Here is a 22,686-nt window from a genome sequence, read left to right as displayed (position 1 = left end):
CTCTCGCGTTGCCCTCCCTAGGTCTACAACAAAGCAGGAATCGATAGTTTAATTAGCCTCATTACAAGACTCTGACTAGGGCGCTTCCTAATGTACACGGAAGTGTGCATGCTCTTTCAATCCATGTGTTGGGACACTAACTCATGGGCCCTTATCTTGCTCTTTTCCATCTTTGCAAGCACCCCTACACTAGGCCAGTCAGTGCTTTGGATTCCAGTACTGTACAGCCAGTAGGACCCTGTCACGGATTGAACTGTGTCCTCCAAAAATATCTGTCAACTTGGCTAGGTCATGATTCCCAGTATTGAACGATCGTGTACCATTTTGTAATCTGATGTGATCTCCTTATGTGTTGTAAACTCTTATCGCTATGATGTAACAAGATGGATTAGCGGCAGTTATACTGACGAGGTCTACAAGATTTGATAGTGTCCTAAGCCAATCTCTTTTGACATCTAAGAGAGAAGCGAGCAGAGACACATGGGAACCTCATACCACCAAGAAAGCAGTGCCAGGAGCAGAGTGCGCCCTTTGGACCTGAGGTTCCTGTGCAGAGGAGCTCCCAGACCAAGGGAAAATTAATGATACGGACCTTCCTCCAGAGCCAACAGAGAAAGCGTTCCCCTGGAGCTGACGCTGTGAATTTAGACTTATAGCCTACTGGACTGTGAGAGAATACACTTCTCTTTGTTAAAGCCATCCACTTGTGGTATTTCTGTTATAGCAACACTAGATGACGAAGACAGGGACCAAGATGTGTATTCAGGGTTAAGGACAGGTACGAGGCACTGTTTAGTGTTCATTTATAGTTACTTAGTCTTTAATCCAACTTTATCAGAATTCAACATTAACAATTACTGAGCATGGGTCCAGGTAGTGAGACTGTTTGAAGTTTGCTATGATTCCTATGTGTCAGTTCTTTTGCCAGGAACTTAAATGGGACAAGGTAATTGGAAATACAAGAGTCAAAAAGTCCTAGGCCCCCTCACCAAATACAACCAAAAGCCCACCAATATACCTAACAACAAAAGTAATCTAAAAGCTAAGGGGGCCAGGAGAATCACAGGAAGAATGTCTTAGAAAGTTCAAAGGAGCTTGGTCACCCCATTCCCTAAGTTCAGAGCGTACAGGACTTCAGGGCTCTACAAATACAGTCTCCAGTAGCCACAGAGAGCTAATGACAATTTCAATGCCTCAGTTTCTCAGTAACTTATCAAGACAAAAATATATTAGTAAAATCGATTTGGTATTCACACTACAAGGTGAAGACTATAAAAATAACATACCTTCACCAGGGATAAGTCTATCTCAAGGACATTTGCAAGCTGGAAAATAAAATTAAAAATTACTTTTAGATTCTTAGAATTATCAGCATGTTACACAGCTGTAACAGATACAAATTAAAAACCAATTAACATAATTTTAAATAATAAATAATTGAAAGATTGAGTACATTTTGAATTCAGAACTTTTTCTTTCTATATCTCAGTAGTGCTAATTCTGGTAGTGACTATAATAATATAAGAGTCCTTACTCTTTAACTCTGACTCACTTAAAAGAAGAAAATCCCTAGATAGATCAATGTAGTCTACAATCCTTTTATTATAACGAGTCATACAAAAAGTTATTTAACCAAATTATAAGTAATTAACTTAAAAACGATTTTAAACACATATGCAGGAAGTAACTTGAGAATAGTGACATTTAAGCATACTAATGGTCTATGATCTATCCATGTATAGATTCTGAAAACAATTTAACCATGTCATTAAAATAATTTTGCCTACTTTGCTGTTGTTGTTATTACGTGCTTTTGAGTCTATTCCAACTCACAGCAGCTCCATGCGACAGAGTAGAACTGCCCCATAAGGTTTTCTTGGCTGTAATCTTTATGGGAGCAGATCGCCAGGACTTTCTCCCACTGAGCCATTGGGTGGGTATGAACTGTCAACCTTTCGGTTAACGGCCAAGCACTTAACCATTTACACCATCACAGCTAGCCACTTACCTACTTTACATAAACTTAGCTTATAATCTTGAGATTAAATTCTTTCATAAGATGTTGTCACACTTACCTCTGCAACATTAGTATGTTCATCTATTGAAACAAATATCTTATATAGTAGAGTTTCAAAATAATCACCCTGTACTCGATTCATTACAAAACCTTCAAGAGGAGGAACTAAAATAAATAAAGACTTTTCTCAGTGATGCAATTTTATAAAGCAAGAAAGCATAATTCAAATATCTATTCAAAAAGAGAAACCTCTAGCTTATGAACTGAATTCAGCTTTTGGTTTATTTTATCCACTTCACAGCAGATTTTCTAAAACCCCCAAAGTTAAGGCCATATACACCATGCCTACACAGAGAGGGCACTGATAGTAGAGCAAAAATCCTACAAAGAGCTATTTAATTCACCATGAAACTCCAAGAGTTAACTGAGGCAGAGGAAACGCTGGAGGATGTGGACTTGGTAGAAAGTTAAGGAACTGGGGCTGCTTCAGAATGGGAAAGCCTGCAAAAACGTGTTTCTGATGCCTTATAGGCAGGAGGGGTGAACGAGCAAAAACACAAAAGCAAAAGGACTACAAGAAAGAGCTGTATGCTCGACAAAAGCTAGGTAGACAGCATTGGCTCTCTTCATCTCTTCCCCTAGCACCCCACTCCACCTTGAGAAGAAGGAAAAGTTATCTTGGATTTCTATTATTTTGATAAGAGTGTGTACACCAAAATAACACAGAGATGAAAAGAAGGAATTCAAACAAAACCACCTCAATAGTGTTAAAATATAACGAAGAAGTGTTTTTCTTTGAAAAATACTAAGATCTAAGACTCTAGAAGGATCTGTGTCTAATTTATTCCAGTGATATTTCTAAAACCCCCAAAGTTAAGGCCATATACACCATACCTACACAAAGATGGCACTGATAGCAGAGCACGAATCCTACAAAGAGCTAGGAGGCATTTACAAAATGCTGAAAATGTTAACACATACGTACCTGCTATACAACTGTCATCAGATATTGGTACGTCCAGATAAATGAATCCTTTGTTATATAAACCTAAAGAAGCAAAAGTATCTTGTATTAGATGTAATACTCAGCAATAATAATTTAAAAAAAATTCTGATTTCTGGTTTTCTGTAAAAAGTCTTACAACTAAATGCTATGTGAAGAAGTAAAGAAAAAAGTAAAATAAAAGAGAAAAAGAATTACATTAAGGTTTTCAAATTTTGGTTTCCTACATAGGCACAGAACTACAAAATTTTTCTTACCATTCATTTGCATAAATTTCTAGTGTATGGGACTAATTACAATCATACTGGAAAACAATGAACTAAGGTCACATTTCAAATAATAACATGCCTTATGAAATAGTATTATCCATACCTAACTGATAAACAATTGCTATTAATCATCGGTGGTTAAAAACAAGTTTTTATGTCAACAAAAGATCATTTCTACTAACCACTTACTATGTACTACATTGTAATCTAGTGATCCAGAGAGCTGAGGACCTGAATCGATGATCTTATCAACAGTGCATTTCTCGGGCAAAGTGCATATCTAAGAAAAGCAAAAAATTTTCAGTTAAGGTCTGTCCAAATTAACTTACTCATACGTCTCCTGAAACCTATTCATGTTTAAAATAATGATTATATGTCATTACTCAAATGAACTACACATTAAAAAAAAAGTTGCTGTCAATTCCAACTCACAGCGACCCCAAGTGTTGCAGAGTAGAACTGCTCCATAGAGTTTTCTTGGCTGCAGTCTTTATGGAAGCAGATCATCAGGCCTTTCTTCCGCTGTGCCACCAACTTTAGATTAGTAGTTAAGGACTGCAAATCACCCAGGCACCTAACTACATATTACTTTCATTTATCACTCTAGAATTCAAACCCCCCCCCACAAAGAAATGCATATTACCATTAATTAAGGTACCAAAATATGTTACCAACAGAACTTAGAGACCAAAGTAACTATAAGTACCAATGTTTACTAGTAAGTAGTGTTTACTAATAAATCCCAATATTTACTCTTTTTTGAAAGTGGAATCAGGTTCATTTACTGATTCTGAATCTCTCAAATCAGAACTTTATTCAAACTTCATATTATTATTCTCAGTGACAGGAAGTTCACTAGCTTATGACACCGTTTGACAGCTGTTAGGAAGTACTTATACTGAAGCAAAGTCTGTTTTCCAAGCCTTCCACCCACTAGATTTAATTTGTCCTCTGGAGAACAAAATGCAGACTGAAAAAAGCCCACACGCTCACATACATTTCTTCAGCTACACACAGATATGACCTGGTTTCTAGACCCCTCACCACTCTACCCCTTCCCTCTAAATTAACATCCCTTCTAAGACGTATAAAGTTTACATCTAATGTCATCTGACCATCAAAAATACCATTTCCCTTGATCTTGACACTATCATCCTATCAAAGCACCTACTCTTCTTCAGTACAGCAGTTTAACACAGCATAGCAAACTGCCTGGGTTCAAACCCTGACTCTTTACTAACACTATTATTTGAGCAGTTATTTAACCCCTTTGTGCTCAATTTCCTCATATATGAAATGGAGGTACAAACAGCAAACAGCACATACCTCTGAGGTTGTTATGAGAATTAAATGAAACAATATAAAAAGCACTTGGAACAATGCCGAGCACTTCTGGCACACAGCAAGGGCTCAAAAACAGTTAGCCAATATTATTGCTGTTGTCAGTAGTGGCTGCAGCATCACATGTTGTTTTACATGAAACTTTTATCTAATTAATACCCCCAAATCATTGTCACGTGAACCCAGGTCACTATTAAAGCTTAACTTGGAAACCCATCAATATTCTAGCCTAATAAGATCATTTTAAATTGTGAATGTAGTTTAATTTCTCTTCAGGAAAACCAAATATTGGTTGTTTACAAAAAGATGAACTAAAATTCTTTTTAACTTTAAAAAATATATACCTTTATGTCATCTTCTGTGATATAACCAGCCTGCACCACCCACCATGCCTCTATGGTAATTTCCACTGGCTTTACGGGCAGAAGATCACGGGCTGTTTTCCTTCTGAAAAATTTCTGCAATGGTACAAACCATTTGAGATAAAACCTTTAATCTGCAGTTAACCTAAAATTACCACTTTCTTCTTTTATCCATTACATAATATTTCTAACAGGCTAAATACATATCTTTTTTAAACTCTCATGTTTTAAAATCTTAAATATTCTAGATGTATCAAATGGAGAAAGTCATTAATTCTTAAATTACTTCAAAACACTAATCGCTACCCCCTACATCCAGAAAATCAAATGAAACCCAGGAGGCAAAAAATGCATTTGGAACGTGTGCACTTTCTGTACTTATTTTACCAATTAAGTGAAACCTGGGAGTGGAATGAGCAAGTAAAAGAATAAAGACCAGCAGAATAAAATTAATTTTTAAAAATACATTAAACATATATGCCTTAAATATTTTTTAATTTGATAATCAGTTAAGCTATAACCTAGAGAATATTGAGCAGTCATTTTTGTATTTATGTTTCTGCATTAAGCATACCTTATTTTATAAAAGAAATAATCCATTATGTCTACTATTAAAAGAAATGGGGAAAAAGGGAAACTATCAACTTACTTTTGATGATCTACACTGATTCATAAGATCAATGTACTGGTTTCTTCCTATGCCAAGAAGTCTTAGACCTGAAAGTAAGAGCCTTTTCTTAAAACACATTTAACGCATCTTGAAATGTCAGTATACTCACAAATCTTCTGGGAAAAACTCTGTTTTTATTCATCTTTTCACGGTCAATCAGTATTATATTAAAAGGAATTTTTCAAATAAAGTATAAAAGAAAACTAAACTTCGGGAGAGATGAATGCAAACTCTGATATTTTTGACAATGCTAAGTCAGAAAATTTTTTAAAAGCAGAAGTCCTTCCAGTTTCAAGATGTCAAAGTGTACTTCTCAGCAAGTTTCCTCTTATACAACAGAATTATGTCACGCTTCAAACACACACTTCATTACAATAGACATAATAAAACACCAGCAAATTCTGTTAGTAAAAACTTAACCGTGTATTACACTACGAAAATACCACGCACAACTTTTCTTCCTTCATTTGGTATGCAACACAGCCAAGTAACAGAAAGAACGTCATTCTCTAGAAATACATAAATGAGTTCCATTTTTCTGATTATAATACCATTTCAAAATAGTCCTCTCTTAGACCTTTAGATTAAATCCCACACTCAACTTGTACCACTTGATAAAATTTCCACTAATAATGTCATCTGCTGTTCTCACCTTCCCAAAGTGTTTTAGGTTAAAAACAAGACACTGACAGACAAGTGCACAAAGACACACCAAACATTACCTCCTTCATCACAGTTAAATACTTACAATCAGCAGCAGTAAAATTGGGCAGTGAATCATAACTTTTCTCACTGTTCATAATGTCCTTAAAAAAAAAAAAAAAGTTAAAAAATTTTTAAATGTAAAATTTCCTTTGACAAAAGCACGTCTAGTATAAGCGTGTATCACTATAGCCAAACACAGTAACAATAATTATTACATGAAGCCCTGAGATCACGGTTTGGCATCCTGAAGCAGGCATGCCACGGTGTGGCACTTACCACATGGTCCCAACCCAGTAATTCAAGGTCAGACTTTCAGGTCTAGGTTTCTCACCGCACTGTGTATGAACCCGACAGCTGCCCTGTAACCTCTGCCCTGTGGGGGCTATGCAAGGAATACCGCTATTAGAGCTCAGGTTCCAGCCTCTCCATCTTCACCTGATCCTGACAGAAGGCCAAACGACGTGTCCAGAGCTCCACCCACGTGCATCAAAAACATGCCCTACTAACAAAGATTTTAACTACTCAGTGCTCTGTGCTCCCACAGGTACCAATCAGCAAGAGTTAAACTCAGTATCCAGTTGCTTCCAACCCCACTCTGTTTCTCCAGTAATAAACCAACTAACTGCTTAGTGTGGGGATAAGACCCATTTTCAGCCTAGGAGCTATACAAAATGGTGTAAGAACAGAAACCAAAGAGCAACAAGCACATAGATATAACTGGAAGGTGGGAAATAGTGCAACATTTTCCTATCTCCCCCCAAGCCTTGTGGACAACATCTGAAAAATGGCATAGCAACAACCATTCTATTTACTAATTAGCTGTCACCTACATTATGCTACCCAGTTCTAAGGAAAAGAGACTGACAGAAAGCTGGGCTGTCAGGCCTTACTCTGAGATTTTCTCAAAAACAGGGAAACGTAAAACATGCGGCTTGTGGTAGATTAATTACTTTTGAGTGTGGACTTTCTAGCCAGGATCTTGTAACTCCCAACCAGGTGATTGTGTGACAGGGTAACTGTGGCCTACCAAGGGGACTGGTTTTGCCTTAAAAGAGAGTCAATTCCAGAGAAGAAAGAGAAGCGCACCACCACCAAGGAAGGAGAGACCCAGCAGCAGAAATCCGGCAGCAGGAGACGGCACGGGGGGGGGCGGGGGGGGGGCGGGGCTTCTTGGCCCATGGAGAAAGCTGAGTGCCTCTGGGCAGAGACTAAGGGCCAGGGAGAGGCGTGCCTGCGAGCACGGCTGGGGAGAGGCTATCCTGATGGAAGAACTGTATGTATCCTGAGTGTTCTTAAGCCAGAATTGTAACTATTACTTCTCTAATAAACTCCATAATTGTGAGTATGGTCTGTGAGTTCTGTGTGATCATTGCAATGCATTATTGAACCTAGTAGAGAGTGCTGTGGGGAAAGACTGTTGGCGTCAGAATTGGTAAAGATGGCGCAGAGAGGAGGCATGTCTGACCTCTGCCTGGTAAGAATCTGCCTTGAGCTGTTGATCTCGATTCTCCTTTCCCCTTGTGAAGTAAGAGGAGATCAGACACTGTCCTCAAGCCGATTTTACAGTTGGCATCATAAGAGGGATTTGCTGCAATGGCTCCAGACTTGTGGAAGGATGGAACTTCGTAAGAGAAAGAATGATGAGGCTTGGGAAGTGGAACTTTTGATGATGGAATGGTTGCTTTGGTTTCTGTTACCTGTAATGGCTGAAAAACTGCACCTGGAGTGGCCTGGGGCAAAAGCCAGGCCAGATAAGCAGGATGATTGATAGGGGGCCAGGGTCTTCTGGTTCCACTCAGCCAGAAGCCCAAGGCCATACCCTATGAATGGGAAGACAGTTAAGGTATAGAGAAGACTAAACTGGAATGTTTTTTAAAAAAAAAAGGTTATATGTTTACGATTATGCATTTATCTGAATGCACTATGAATACTGAATGTTTCTCCTACCTAATGTAAACTAGACCTAAATGTATGGTAGAAATGAATATTGGGCATTAGAGACTACATAGAGCGTGTAACTCCGCCTTCAGCCAGTACTTGATTGGATATGCTAAAAAGGGGAACTAGGATTTGCCCAGGAGAAATAGAGGCTTTTAGTTTCAAGCCAGTAGCCCTGTGAATAGGTTGGAACCTTAGGTCTAAAACCTGAGCCCCACCCAGATTTGCATTTGAAAAAACATACAGAACTGCTGAGAGAACGGAAGATTTGCATTTGAATGAAGAACTTACCAAAAAAAAAGGCTGTTTTGCTTTTTGAATTTCAAGCTGTTTGCTGTTAGATGCACTGAGGCAGGAAAAAGTGCCCATCAGAAAAAACTCCCTTCCAGGACTGGAAATTAAAGGGAGCCAGCAAGTAGACAGTTTAGTCTGCTCGCCTGTGGTGACCACCTGGGTCCACTAATAGGTGGAAGTGGGGAAAGTGCAGCAATAAAGAGACGGGCTGAGTTTGGACATGTTCCATCGGCACCGTTCACCCAGCCCAGGGGGCTAGAGATGAGAGAGAGGCAGGGCTGGCTGGTCAGAAATAAAAGGAGTTGTTGGACTCCTGAAGTTTACAGGTTCTACCCATTGACCTAGCCCAAGGAGGCTAGGGATGAGAGTGTGAAAGGGCTGTCTGAAGAGCCAGGAGGTGCATGTGAACTCTCGAGCCTGAGGCTGAGATTCATTGTGACCTAGCTTGGAAGGCTAGGGGATGAGCTGACCAGACCCCATTGAATGAAAAGAAAGATGTTTGACATTGTGAGCTGGTGTAGATTGCTGCAATTTGACGGCTTCGGATGCTTATGGATGCAGATGCTCAAAGTTCCAACCGGAGCAGAAGATTCTTCAAGACCAAAGAACATGCTTGAATCCTCAGTAGTGGTTTGATACAGATGCGCAATTTAAACATTGGCTATCTAAAACGGGGAGATAAAGGCATTAAGTGGCTGGCTTACATGCTTCCGTGAGTGTGCTTACATTAAATGCGGGGGACAAGGGAGGATCCTCACTGAATAGATTCCTCTTTTCCTGGTGGGTCTGGAGAAGAGAGGGTGGGGGATGACACTGATAGGATTAAATGATTCAATTTTGAGTGCTGTTAACGGGTTAATTGTGATTGTAAAAACTGTTATTGTAGAAGCTGTAACTGTGAAAGAGCGGACTAAGAAAAAGGCACTGCTGGACTGGAGTAGTGTGGCCAAACCTAAAGTCCCTTAATGGTTTGGCTTATACTGATACCTCCTGGGGCTCAGAGAAAGGAAATAATCCTCTCAGTTAAATTTTAGCAGAGGCCAGAAAGAGTGAAGATGAGATGAACTGTTGGAGAACCTGACCAGATCAGATGGAAGCCTGCAGCAGACCTGAAAGGCTGGTACCTGAGTAACCTCACCCCGTGGACTCTCTACCCTAATGAAAGACTAATTGTTAATGACTGTTTTGGACTGGTAAAATGATTGGGAGGGGGAAGTTATCCTCCAAATACGAAAGAACCACGGCTAGAAAAGCCAGGGGGTGGCCTGCGGTGGATTAATTACTTTTGTGCGAGGCCTGTCTAGCCATGATCTTATAACTCCCACCCAGGTGACTGTGTGATAGGGTAATTGTGGCCTACCAAGGGGACTGGTCAGTTTTGCCTCAAAAGAGAACGAATTCCAGACCAGAAAGAGGAGCTCACCACTACCAAGGAAGGAGAGACCCAGCAGGAGAGACCTGGCAGCAGGAGACGGTACGGGGGGCCTCTTGGCCCATGGAGAAAGCTGAGGGCCTTTGGGCAGAAACGGAGGGCCAGGGAGAGGCATGCCTTCGAGTACGGCTGGGGAGAGGCTATCCTGATGGAAGAACTGTAGCCTGAGTGTTCTTGAGCCGGAATTGTAACTATTACTTCCCTAATAAACCCCATTAGTGTGAGCATGGTCTGTGAGTTCTGTGTGACCACTGCAAAGAACTATCAAACCTAGCAGATAGTGCCGTGGGAGGGGCTGTTGGTGTCAGAATCAGTAAAGATGGCTCGGAGAGGAGGCCTGTCTGATCTCTGCCTCATGGGAATCAGCCTTGAGCTGTTGATCTTGATTCTCCTTCCCCTTGCGAAATTAAGAGGTCAGACACTGCCCTTAAGCCATTTTTACAGGGCTGGAGAAGTACTTGTGAAGAAGGGGCTTAAGGAGATAGGCAAAGGGAAGTTGAAGCAAAGGAAGCCAGACTGCAAAGGGAGCCTACCTAGTTACCCTCACTGTTACTGTAGGTTCCCAACCCTTTTAGTTCTAGCCTTCTCTCTGCTCTTAACGTGGCTAGTGAACCCAAAACAGTAGCACTTAAACATAATTAAGTAGGTGAATACTAGATAAATACTGTCAATCTTTACATAAAGCTCATTTAAAAGTAATACATATAACTAGTATTTAAGGTTATTAGAACAGGCATAAAAACTGCCTTTGGAAAAAGGTAACATCTAAAGTTAATAATTACAGAAAGAGATGAGTAGCCAGGACTCTTTCTCTGTTGGGTCTACATCATCATTTGTTCTTTCTACAGTCAGTAAATACTTAAATACATTACGTTGCTCTGAGTTTAATGTTCAATTCATCACCCACATTTTCATCTTTAACCATGTACTGAAAATAATAAATTTTATGTAGACTCTGCTAACATAAATGACTGATTAATGCTACAATAGCACAAAAACAGGGTCAAGAACAGAATACAAACAGATACCTTTCCAATGTGAAAACACTGATAATGACAACTACTTGTTCAGGTGCGGCTAAAAGGGTTAACTTGTAACCAACAGTCCCTTTTACACTCTAAGCGCAGAAACCATGTCCGCTGTGGCTGAGAACAGCAGAGCTAGTCATCATCTGCAAAGTGCCCCTGACACGCAGCCCCAGCCCAATCCTAATGATCCAGCTGTACTGTAAACTCACCTCCATAATCCCAGTATAATATGAAAATGGTGTTATCCTCAGGCCCTTTACCATTATATCTGATAAATGGTAAGGGTATAGCATGAGATGATCTCGACTGTACTTCAGCAGTTCCTCATAGTATTTGCGTTCATCTTTCTTGACATGCTTAACTAGGGAAAATAAGAAATTCTGGGTTTTTTTTCCAGGTTTCTTATAGTTATATATCAATTATAAATGCAAAAGGACATATATTACAGACCAACATTACATAAAAAGTTGGAAAAGAACAAATACAATATTCTAAGTTGAAACAAAGAAACAATTACACTGTAAGAAACAGACTTTACAGAGTAAACAAGTAAAATGCGTAATAGAAAAGATAAGCAGAGAAATTATTCTTACCAAATCAGAAAGGAAGAGTGGAACCACCCGCATGTCTCCGAAAAAGGTGCAAAACATAGGATACAATGCAACAAATCCCTTAGCACAGAATACTGTTTTCCAAGATAGCCAAACTAAATGTGTTTTCAATGAAGTCCATTTAAAAAAAATGGTTTCTTTCCCTTACATTTTTTTAACTGTAAAAAGTCTTTTGACTTCCGTGCAATACATTTAAATAGAAAAAGTAACTCTGAAATATTAGGCTTAAAGTTAGAATGATACATGGGAGGGAAAGACTAGCAGGTCAACGGACTAATAAAAGTAATCAGACAGAAATAAAAGGCAAACATTTTTTTAAAAAGGAGTAAAAGAATCAAGAAACCAACTATGTTCAGTTTGCTTCAATTATTATAAAAAGACTTTCATTAAAGTTATATAATTTGGAAAATATATGCAGACAAAAACAAAACTCAAAGTCAAAATTTACTAAAAACTAATGTACTTCTTCCTTTCTAGGATATTTTCTCACCTGAGACAAAAACAGGACATTTGAATTAACATCCATATTCTATCGGTAAAAGAAATTTGCAAACAGTACTATTAAATAATTTTTATCAGAATTAGAAAAATCTACTAGTTAATATGAATTATCATTAGGTGGGATCAGTCAGTCTATAGTATTTTCCAAGTCTCTAGATAGAATAGTGCCAGTACTACAAAATATAAACTGAAAAAAACAAGAGATTTATGAAAATGATAAACCAGCAAGGCATTTCCACCTCAATGAAAAAAAAAGTCTCTACTTACCTAAGTTATTTCTGTATCGTAACTGATTGCGGATACTGTACAGGACAACCTGCTTTTCATATTCTCTCTGAGAATTTCCAAGACTCTAAAAAAAAAAAAAAATTCAAATAAGCTTTAAATAGTTTCTAAACTAAACAATATTACCTTTTTTCCCCATCAAATTTCAAAACCATGACCCTAACTTTATCCTGACATCTCTAATTTCCAGAAATAAACTGATGTTGTTGTTAGGTGTTGTCAAGTCGGTTCCAACTCATAGCGACCCTATGCACAACAGAACAAAATACTGCCTAGTCCTGCGCCATTCTCACAATCATTGTTATGTTCGAGCCCATTGTTGCAGCCACTGTGTCAATTCATTTCATTGAAGTTCTTCCTGCCTCTTTTTCATGGACCCTCTACTTTACCACGCATGGTAATGTCCTTCTCCAGGGACTAGTCCCTCCTGGTAACGTGATAACGTACGACGAAGTCTCGCCATCCTCCCTTCCAAGGAGCATTCAGGCTGTAATTCTTCCAAGACAGATCTGTTCATTCTTCTGGCAGTCCGTGGTAAATTCAATATTCTTCATCAACACCGTAATTCAAAGGCATCGATTCTTCTTCAGTCTTCCTTATTCATTGTCCAGCTTTATATGCCTATGAGGCAACTGAAAGTGCCAAGGCTAGACTCACGTGCACCTTAGTTCTCAGAGTAACACCTCTGCTTTAACACATGAAAGAGGTTTTTTGCAGCAGATTTGCACAATGTAATATGTCATTTGAGTTTTTGACTGCTGCTTCCATGGGCATTAATTGTGGTCCAAGTGAAAGGAAATCCTTGACATCTTCAGTATTTTCTCCATTTGTCATGATGTTTCTTATTGGTCCAGTTGTGAGAATGTTTGTTTTCTTTATGTGTAATCCATATTGAAGGCTGTAGTCTTTGATCTTCATCAGTAAGTGCTTCAAGTCCTTTTTCACTTTCAGCAAGCAAGGCTGTGTCATTTGCATATCACAAGTTGTTAATGAGCCTTCCTCCAATCCTGATGCTGCGTTCTTCTTCATACAGTCCAGCTTCTCGGACTATCTGCTCAGCACACAGACTGAATACATATGGTGAAAGGCTACAACCCTGATGCACACCTTTCTGGATTTTAAACCATGCAGTATCCCCTTGTTATGTTCGAATGACTGCCGCTTGGTCTATGTACAGGTTCCGCATGAGCACAATTAAGTGTTCCGGAATTTCCATTCTTGGCAATATTATCCATAACTTGTTATGATTCACCCAGCAGAATATCTCTGCATAGTCAATAAAACACAGGTAAACATCTGTCTGGTATTTTCTGCTTTCAGCCAAGATCCACCTGACACCAGCAATGATATCCCTCGTTCCACACACTCTTCTGAATCTGCTTGAATCTGACAGTTCCCTGTCAATTTACTGCTGCACCCATTTTTTAAATTATTTTTAGCAAAATTTTACTTGTGTCTGGTATTAGTGATATTGTTCGATAATTTTCACATTCTGTTGGATCATCTTTGAAATGGGGACAAAAATAGATCTCTTCCAGTCCGTTGGCCAGGCAGCTGTTGTTCAAATTTCTTGGCATAGATGAATGAACGCTCCCAGCATGGCATCCATTTCTTGAAACATCTCAATTAGTATTCCATCAATTCCTGGAGACTTGTTTTTCGCCAATGCCTTGAGTGCGGCTTGGACTTCTTTCAGTACCATCGGTTCTTGATCATATGCTACCTCCTGAAATGGCTGAACGTTGACCAATTCTTTTTGGTACAGTGACTCTGTGTATTCCTTCCATCTTCTTTTGGTGCTTCCTGTGTCATTCAATTTTTTGCTCCCAGAATCCTTCAGAATTGCAACTTGAGGCTTGAATTTTTCTTCAGTTCTTTCAGCATGAGAAATGCCGAGCATGTTCTTCCCTTTTGGTTTTCTAACTCCAGGTCTTTGCACATTTCATTATAATACTTTACTTTGTCTTCTCAAGCTGCCCTTTGAAATCTTCTGTTCAGCTCTTACTTCATCATTTCTTCCATTTGCTTTAACTACTCTATGTTCAAGAGCAAGTTTCAGAGTCTCTTCTGACATCCATTTGGTCTGTCCCTTCTTTCCTGCCTTTTTAATGACTTTTTGCTTTCTTCATGTATGATGTCCTTGATGTTACCCCACAACTCGTCTGGTCTTTGGTCATTAGTGTTCAGTAGTTCAAATCTATTTTTGAGATGGTCTCTAAATTCAGGTGGGATATACTCAAGGTTGTACTTTGGCTCTTGTGAGCTTGTTTTAATTTTCTTCAGCTTCAACTTGAACTTGCGTATGAGCAATTGATGGTGTGTTCTGCAGTCAGCCCCTGGCCTTGTTCTGACTGCTGATATTGAGCTTCTCCATCGTCTCTTTCCACAGATGTAGTGGATTCGATTCCTGTGTATTTCATTCAGCAGGTCCATGTGTATAGTCACAGTTTATGTTGTTGAAAAAAGGTATTTTCAACGAACAGGTCATTGGTCTTGCAAAATTCCATCATGCAATCTCCGGCTATCACCAAGGCCATATTTTCCAACTATCAATCCTTCTTCTTTTCCCAACTTTCGCATGCCAATCACCAGTAATTATCAATGTATCTTAACTGCATGTTTGACCAATTTCAGACTGCAGAAGTTGGTAAAAATCTTCAATTTCTTCATCTGTGGCATTAGTGGCTGGTGTGTAAATTTGAATAAGAAGCCGTATTAACTGGTCTTCCTTGTAGGTGTATGGATATTATCCTATCACTGACAGCGCTGTACTTTCAGGATAGGTTTTGAAATGTTCTTTTTGACAATGAATGCGATGCCATTCCTCTTCAGTATGTCATTCCCAGCAAGTAGACCATATGATTGCCTGATTGAAAATGGCCAATACCAGTCCACTTCAGCTCCCTAATGTCTAGGATATTGATCTTCAATTGTTTCATTTCATTTTTGATGACTTGCAATTTTCCTAGATTCATACTTCGTACATTCCATGTTTCAACTACTAATGGATGTTTGCAGCTGTTTCTTCTCATTTTGAGTTGTGCAACATCAGCAAATGAAGGTCCCGAAAGCTTGACTCCATCCACATCACTAAGGTCAATTCTACTTTGAGGAGCCAGCTCCTCCCCAGTTGTATTTTGAGTGTCTTCTAACCTGAGGTGCTTATCTTGTGCCACTATATCAGACAATGTTCCTCTGCTATTCATAGTTTTCACTGGCCAATTTTTTCAGAAAGTTGATCGCCAGGTCCTTCTAGACTGTCTTAGTCTAAAGCTCTGCTGAAACTTGTCCACCATCGGTGACCCTGTTGGCATTTGAAAACTGGTGGCGTAGCTTCCAATATCACAACACGCAAGCCACCATAGCTGACAAACTGACAGATGAGTGGTAGAGATGTGTTTACTTACAGTGTGTTTATTTTCAGTCTGCCTTTTTAAAGGAATTACTAAAATTACCTAAAATATTTAATATCAAGTAAAAGAGCAACTGAGAGACAGCTTCACTTAAGTTAGCAAAAAAAAAAGATTTCCTTTCTGACTACCTCCAATTAGTGTGTGTTGAATAAATGGATGGATAGATGGTTTCTTATACCTACATATATTTAAATTTAAGAAAGGCAACTAGAAGCAGATGCCTGTTTCTGATAATAATGTGTAGCTGACAGCTATGATTATTGAAAATTAAGCTTTCTAAAGAATGTACATTTCAAATGTACTTCTAAATCCTAAGATCACTTCTTCAGAATGCTATCTCTTTATGGTCTCAAATGCTATTAGAAAGTATTTAGATAATTTTAGATTTCTGATGCATTCTTTAATAAGTAAAAACCTTCTAGCTCTGCATTTAGTGGTTTAAGTGCAAAGTTCTAATGAAACCAAAGAATCGGTAAGACTGCTTGGTAATAGTCAACAATAAATTCACCATGTGACCATAAACTTAATTTAATAAAATATGACCAGTATCCACCTTCTAATTACTGGGTATATAATCTTTCCAACGCACTATAAAATGAAATTAGACATCTTAGGAGAGTAATGTCTGAAAGATCAGAGGGTCAGTTCATCATACGTCTATGTCTTACTCAAAAGTTTTGGAAAGCCAAAGCAAATGCCCATACACGTATCTTCACAAAACAAGACAGACAAAATGCACATCTTAGTAACTGGCACGTAACAGGATCCACTGATGGGTAGTATTTGGGAAAAGGAGGACTTGATGTGAGAAAAGCAAATATTTTTCTTCCTACATCCAGAGTAATACAGTTTATCACAGGTTAAGGAGTCACAACATGCTTGGCAGCTAACCGAAAGGTTAGAGGTTTGAGTCTGCCCAGAAGCACCTGGAAGAAAGGCCTGGCGATTTACTTCTGAAAAATCAGCCACTGAAAATCCTATGGAGCACAGTTCTACTCTGCACACGTGGGGTCATCATGAGTCAGAAATGACTTGAACGCAAATGGTTTAATCACAGGTTAAACCAGCACTTATACAATTTCCAGAATATATGCTGATATTATTTTCATCTGTATTAACATTACAAGTAATTAGCAGCAGAATTCATTGTAGAGGTAAGTATTCTACCATCCTCTGTGCAGCAACAAAACCAGGGTCAGTAGTGAATATATTTAGGGGATGTCAGGCTTCCTGTAAAGCTTTAAAGGGTTTCTTCTAGCTCTACTGCCAAATTAAAGTCTGTCTCAGGGAATGTAAAACACATACACGCACACTCACATAAGCACACAACTTTGCCAAAATCTTAGTATCTACCAAAATTGAGTTTTTGCTCTTCTGTTCCAAAAATAAGGGAGCCCTGGTGGCACAGTAGTTAAAGCAGTCGAGACTGCTAACCAAAAGATCAGCAATTCAAACCCACCAGCCACCCCACAGGAGACAGAAGTGGCAGTCTGCTTCTGTGAAGATTTATAGCCTTGGAAACCCTGTTAGGCGGTTCTACTCTGTCCTACAAGGTCGCTAACAGTCAGAATCGACTCGATGGCAGTGAATTTGGTTTGGGTTGGTTCCAAAATAAATCCATTAACTTACTCTAATTTACAACCACTGTCTGCCTTTAAAATTCCATTCCTGGTAACTCAGGAATAAAAAGTACAAATCACGTCCCTAATACAATATATAAGCGTTCATTACTTGTGAGCTTCATCAGATCATTCAATGCCTATTAACGGCGTTTGTGTCAGGCATTAAGCAATGATTGTTCCTGATGAACCAATACACGTGCGCACACAAATATCTAAAAACTACATTAAAAGTTGATTTTGTTCTTCACTAGCCAAGTATGCAAAATCTAATTGCTTTGTTCACAGAGATTATTTGGCCACACCCCCCTACCAATCTCCCCCCATCCACACTGTAAAACATTGTTGCTACGACAGGAGACCACTGAAGAAAGGTCATTTTACTCTGTGACAAGGCTGCTCTTGCAGAAATACTGACTGGGCTGAGAAATGCAGTTGGGCTGCATATAAGAGGAACTAAAGCAGATAAAAGGGTGATACAGGAATAAGGTACTGGTCATAAGACACCCAGTGTGCATCAGATTATGATAAAAGCACAAAGAATTTCTAAAATCTTCACTCCTACAAACCCCGACCCCAACACGTACTTTAAAAAAAAAAAAAAATTTTTTTAATTGACATATTTTGGATTACACGGCACTTCATCATAAAATTTCCCTTAAAATAAAAACAATTATGAACTGCTTTGAACAATGAATAGAAGATAATGGTCAACTATAGTAAAAATCCTGAAATAATGGCCCTATTCACAACTTCTTTAAGGTATTTTTTTAAGTTTAGCATGGCCCATATCGCACAAAAACATTTCACCTCATTCATAAATATATATATATATATATAGGCACTCTTTCTCTCTATATATACATATTTTTAATCTGAATCACCTCCCCCCAGCTTTCAGAACCGGGAAATATAAGTAATTTCCAAATTAAACCCATCAAAACATACTGGAAATTATATCAAAGTACATAATATCTACAATGTCAAAAGACAGATTCTTTCCATACAAGGGATATTCCCCATTTTTAAAACGCCCTATATAGCCACGGGGTCGCTATGCGTTGGAATCGACTTGACGACAATGGGTTTGGTTTGGTTTATAGCTGCCCTGGCAACATCTGACTGATTCCATCATTCATTCACCGAAAAAATATTTACTAAAAGCCAACTGTGTGACAGATGCCTGGGATACAAAAGCAAAACCAGTCACATAAACGGAAAATGCTAGACAGTCAGGTAAGCGCCCTGATGGTGAGACACTCAGTGCTGTGTCAACACAGAGGGTCAGCTACTCCAGATTCAGGCCAGGAAACCTTCCTGGCGGGTTAACACCTGAACGAGATCCAAAAAGAAGCTGTAAGTAATTATAAAACCTCACCCGAGTGCAGTGTGAAGATCGGATTGGAGGGTCCGAGTGTGAGGGCCAGACTACCAGACAGAAAGCTGACATGGTAATCTGAAGTGAAGGCCTGACCTAGGCAAACAGTAGCAAAGCTAGGCAAGGTCCAGTGAAGTAAACTTGCACAGGTTTTACAATGCCTTCTACAAGGGATCAAGCTTATCCTAAGTTACAACAGTCATTGTTTCAAGCGATCTTAATTTTTTTTTAAATTTAGTTTCATGTTTAAACCTAATTTTAACACTGTCCTGTAATTATTTTTAAAGATCATAATGATGTTTTAGAAACCCTACTGCCAGCACTAATTAAGATCAACTATTTATGTGGGGCGCCCTGATGGCGCAGTGGTTAAGAGTTCAGCTGCTAACCAAAAGGCTGGCAGTTCAAATTCACCAGCCACTCCTTGGAAACGCTATGGGGCATTTCTACTCTGTCCTATAGGGTCACCATGAGTCAGAATCGACTCGATGGCAATGAGTTTGGGTTATTCATGTTGGACCTAGTGAAACCATTCATCTTTCTTTCATTATGTTATTTATCTTGGTGAAAAGGGAGAGTAAAGAAAGAACGGAAATAGAAAAGAAAGGATTGCTGGTTCTTACAGCTGTCTACTTGGATAGGCCACAAAACCCTAAAGAACAAAAGTGTCCACCAAAGCCCTTATTCAAGCTTAAAAGGAGAAACTTATTCCTTCAGATTTAGGGCTTTGTTCTTCCAGTTAAAGACAAATGTCACATGGGCAGCCACTGACACCCAAGAATTCTAAGTTTCTGACACTTATCTTTCTCGTCTTGTTTTTCTGGTATCTTAAAGTGAAAGTACTTTCTTTGACACATGGTGAGTTCTTGCCATCTTCAATTATCTATTTCTGAGAACTAAGCCCCCAAACTGGGGGGGAGGCAAAGTAAACTACAATAATCTTTATACCATCACCACCACCATCCCAAATTCTCCAAAAATACCACTGCTCAACACCAATAGACAACAGAATTTCACTCTCAACCAAACAGAATGGGAGGAACTTGAAGGTCAATCTATGATCTCCTGTGTAGCAATTATCACTACCTTCAGAAGATTTAACACCACTTGTCATGTATGAAGGAGCCCTGATGGCACAGTGGTTAAGCGCTTGGCTGCTAACCAAAAGGTCCATGGTCCGAACCCACCAGCCGCTCCACAGAAGAAAGATGTAGCAGTCTGCTTCCATAAAGATTACAGCTTTGGAAACCCTAGGTGGCAGTTATACTCTGTCGTATAAGGGTCGCTATGATTTGGAATCAACTGTACGGCAACCGGTTTGCCTTTTGGTTTGTCATGTTACGTATTCATTTATTTGTTTACTGTCTATATATCTTTGCTAAAAAGTAAGCACCACGAAGGCGGCATCTTTGTTTTGTTGACTGCTGGAATACCCACACCTAAAACAAGGCACCCACTACCTGTCAGTTTGTCATACTATAGAGACTTGCATGTTGCCATGATGTTGGAAGCTAAGCCACTGGTATTTCAAACACCAGCAGAGTCACCCACGGTGAACAAGTTTCAGTGGAGCTTCCAGACTAAGACAGACTAGGAAGAAAGGCTTGGCAATCTACTTCCGAAAATCTGCCAACGAAAACCTTATGGCCCACAACAGAACGCTATCTGATATAGTGCTGGAAGACGACTCCCTCGGGTTAGAAGGTATTCCACAACAATGGCCTCAAACACACCAGTGATCAGGAAGATGGCAGAGGACCAGGCAACAATTCGTTGTTATACATAAGCCATACATAAGTTGGCTCAACTCTACAGCAACTAATAACAACAGAACAAGGCACAGCATGTAGCAGATGTTCAACAAATATCTGTTAAAAGTGACACTCAGACACTTGAGAATTAATTCTCAAACAAACTTCATGTTAGTCTCGTTAAAACATCTCAAATAAGCCCATCTTGTCTAGAGAATAAAGTCCAACAAAACAAAGCGTGCAAAGCCCCGTCAAAATCTGGGCCTGGCTGTTGTTCCAGCCTCATCTGCTACCACGCTCCACACACCCACAACACTCCACCCCACAAACACACCAATATATATACATACACTTCCAAACTCCGGCGATATTAAGGCTGCTTGCTACTCTGGAGACTTGCTTTCATTCCTCCAAGCTTTTTAAAATGATATTCTCCCAGGAAAACCTTTTTTCCTCTCTTACCTATCGGGCTCATTCTTCCTTCAAAGCCCAATTTAAATGCCTCTTCTATGAATTTTCCCTGGACAACTTCTAACTCCCTCCCCTATGCCCGCCACACATAATGGAAGTAAGTATGAGCTGCTATTATCCTGTATCGTATTACATTTCCTGAAGTTCAGGAAATCAATGATGGGCTGTGTTTTAAATCTCTGTACCGCAGGCACCTAGCCACTACCCGGCTGAATGGAAGCTGCGGGCAACGGTGCCACGAGAGTCCTATGGACACCACTCCATCTCCTGCAGTATCGTCCCCGTCCTGCCCCCTGGGCCCCGGAGCCCTCCCCTCCCTACCCCTGGTCTATAGGTAGGTTTTCCCGAGACCCTGGCGGGGAAGGAGGCTGGGAGTCGGCCGCGAGGAGCCAGCCCAGGCCCGCTGGCGATGCAAGCAGGTGACGGCAAGGCGGGGCCCAGCACACCTGGGCCCCATTCCAGGTTCCGGCCGTACCTGCCTCACGTTGGCCGGCAACTTGCTCCAGGGGTAGTTGTGCCGGATGTGGAACTCCACGTCTATGTTCATGATGCCAGGAGCAAGGGCCGGCGGCGGCCGCGGCTGAGGCGACGCCTCCCGCCCGCCCGCCCTCGGCCTGTCAGGGGAGCCCGCGGGAGGCCCCGCGCCTCACAATGCGGAAGGCCCGGGCTGCCCCATGGCCAGGGGTCCCGACAGCTCGGCGCGGCCCCGGCTACGGAGCACCAAGCAGCAGCGATCAGCGGCTCGGGCGCCTTGGCAGCTCCAAGTTTCTTCCTAGTTTCGACCCGCCGGAAATGGCTTTGGGCTTGCGTCACTTCCGCCCGTGGCGCGAGGACGGAGGGGCGGGGCACAGGCTGGGGTCCGGCCCCGCCCCCTGCATTTCGTTGGGCGGGCCACCAGGTGGTACCTAGAGGTACCCGGGTGCAGCGCCCTGTGCCCGTATCGGGTCACTCTTCCAGTCTCTGGATGAAATAAGATAATCGCTTGGGTCTGCGTAGCCATTGTTGGATGACCTCGTTTCCCAAAAAATGTGAACCAGGGTGGCCCAAGGGCAGGCAGTTAGAGGCATTGGGGTCGGTTACCTGAGAAGGAGAAACTTGAGAAGGGGGCCATAGGTGGTTCCAATTAATGGAAGAGCAGTGAGCCCACTGAGGGTTCTCCACAGATCAACCCCGAACTGGGGCCAGGTGAACGGGGTGTCCAGGCTCGCTAAGAAAGAATTTTTAAGTCAGAGCTTTCTCCCAGTTGAGCAAGAAGTCATGGGGAGAGGTGGAGGAAGGGCCTGGTGATCTTAATCCCTTGGGAGGAGTTGCTGTATCTTGTACAAGGGGATCTGTGGGCTCTACTTCTAGAGTGCATATTCTTACAATGTAGGGATTCAGGGAGCTGACAAGAGGGCAGCCCAAAGGGTATCTAAGGGACAAAAATGCTTGCCAACCTTTGGCATGGAGCCTCTCGGGTTCTCCTTTCTTGGGCTCCACACAAATGTCTGCAGTCACTTTTTAAAGGAAGAAATCCAGCCTATCTAATTTCAGCCCCAGTGAGAACGATTTCTTTGGGAACAATGCCTTCCAGAATTTGTTACACTGGCTTAGCAAAC

General features: G+C 40.5%; 1 protein-coding gene across 4 annotated transcripts in view; it reads right to left on the bottom strand.

Annotated features, from left to right (window-relative positions):
• Positions 1 to 21,886, bottom strand: part of FAM91A1 (family with sequence similarity 91 member A1) — a 42,520-nt gene extending 20,634 nt beyond the window's left edge. Inside the window, exons 1-10 of one of the 4 annotated variants that reach the window (XM_004372990.3) lie at positions 21,564 to 21,886; positions 12,439 to 12,523; positions 11,269 to 11,420; positions 6,411 to 6,468; positions 5,642 to 5,709; positions 4,975 to 5,088; positions 3,479 to 3,569; positions 3,003 to 3,065; positions 2,076 to 2,182; positions 1,287 to 1,325 (exon numbers count right to left, since the gene is read on the bottom strand). In XM_004372990.3, coding sequence (XP_004373047.1) covers positions 1,287 to 1,325; positions 2,076 to 2,182; positions 3,003 to 3,065; positions 3,479 to 3,569; positions 4,975 to 5,088; positions 5,642 to 5,709; positions 6,411 to 6,468; positions 11,269 to 11,420; positions 12,439 to 12,523; positions 21,564 to 21,635 — 849 coding nt within the window. In that variant the 5' untranslated portion in view covers positions 21,636 to 21,886. Of the gene's footprint in view, positions 1 to 1,286; positions 1,326 to 2,075; positions 2,183 to 3,002; positions 3,066 to 3,478; positions 3,570 to 4,974; positions 5,089 to 5,641; positions 5,710 to 6,410; positions 6,469 to 7,832; positions 8,577 to 8,596; positions 9,258 to 11,268; positions 11,421 to 12,438; positions 12,524 to 21,563 lie in introns of those variants that run through there. The other 3 variants (XM_023728183.1, XM_023728181.1, XM_023728182.1) reach the window with 3 other exon arrangements.
• Between the last annotated feature and the right edge of the window lie 800 nt (positions 21,887 to 22,686).

The sequence above is a fragment of the Trichechus manatus genome, unplaced genomic scaffold (genome assembly GCF_000243295.1).
Source record: "Trichechus manatus latirostris isolate Lorelei unplaced genomic scaffold, TriManLat1.0 scaffold00022, whole genome shotgun sequence".
NCBI lineage: Eukaryota > Metazoa > Chordata > Mammalia > Sirenia > Trichechidae > Trichechus > Trichechus manatus.
This window is presented reverse-complemented; position numbering and strand designations above follow the sequence as displayed.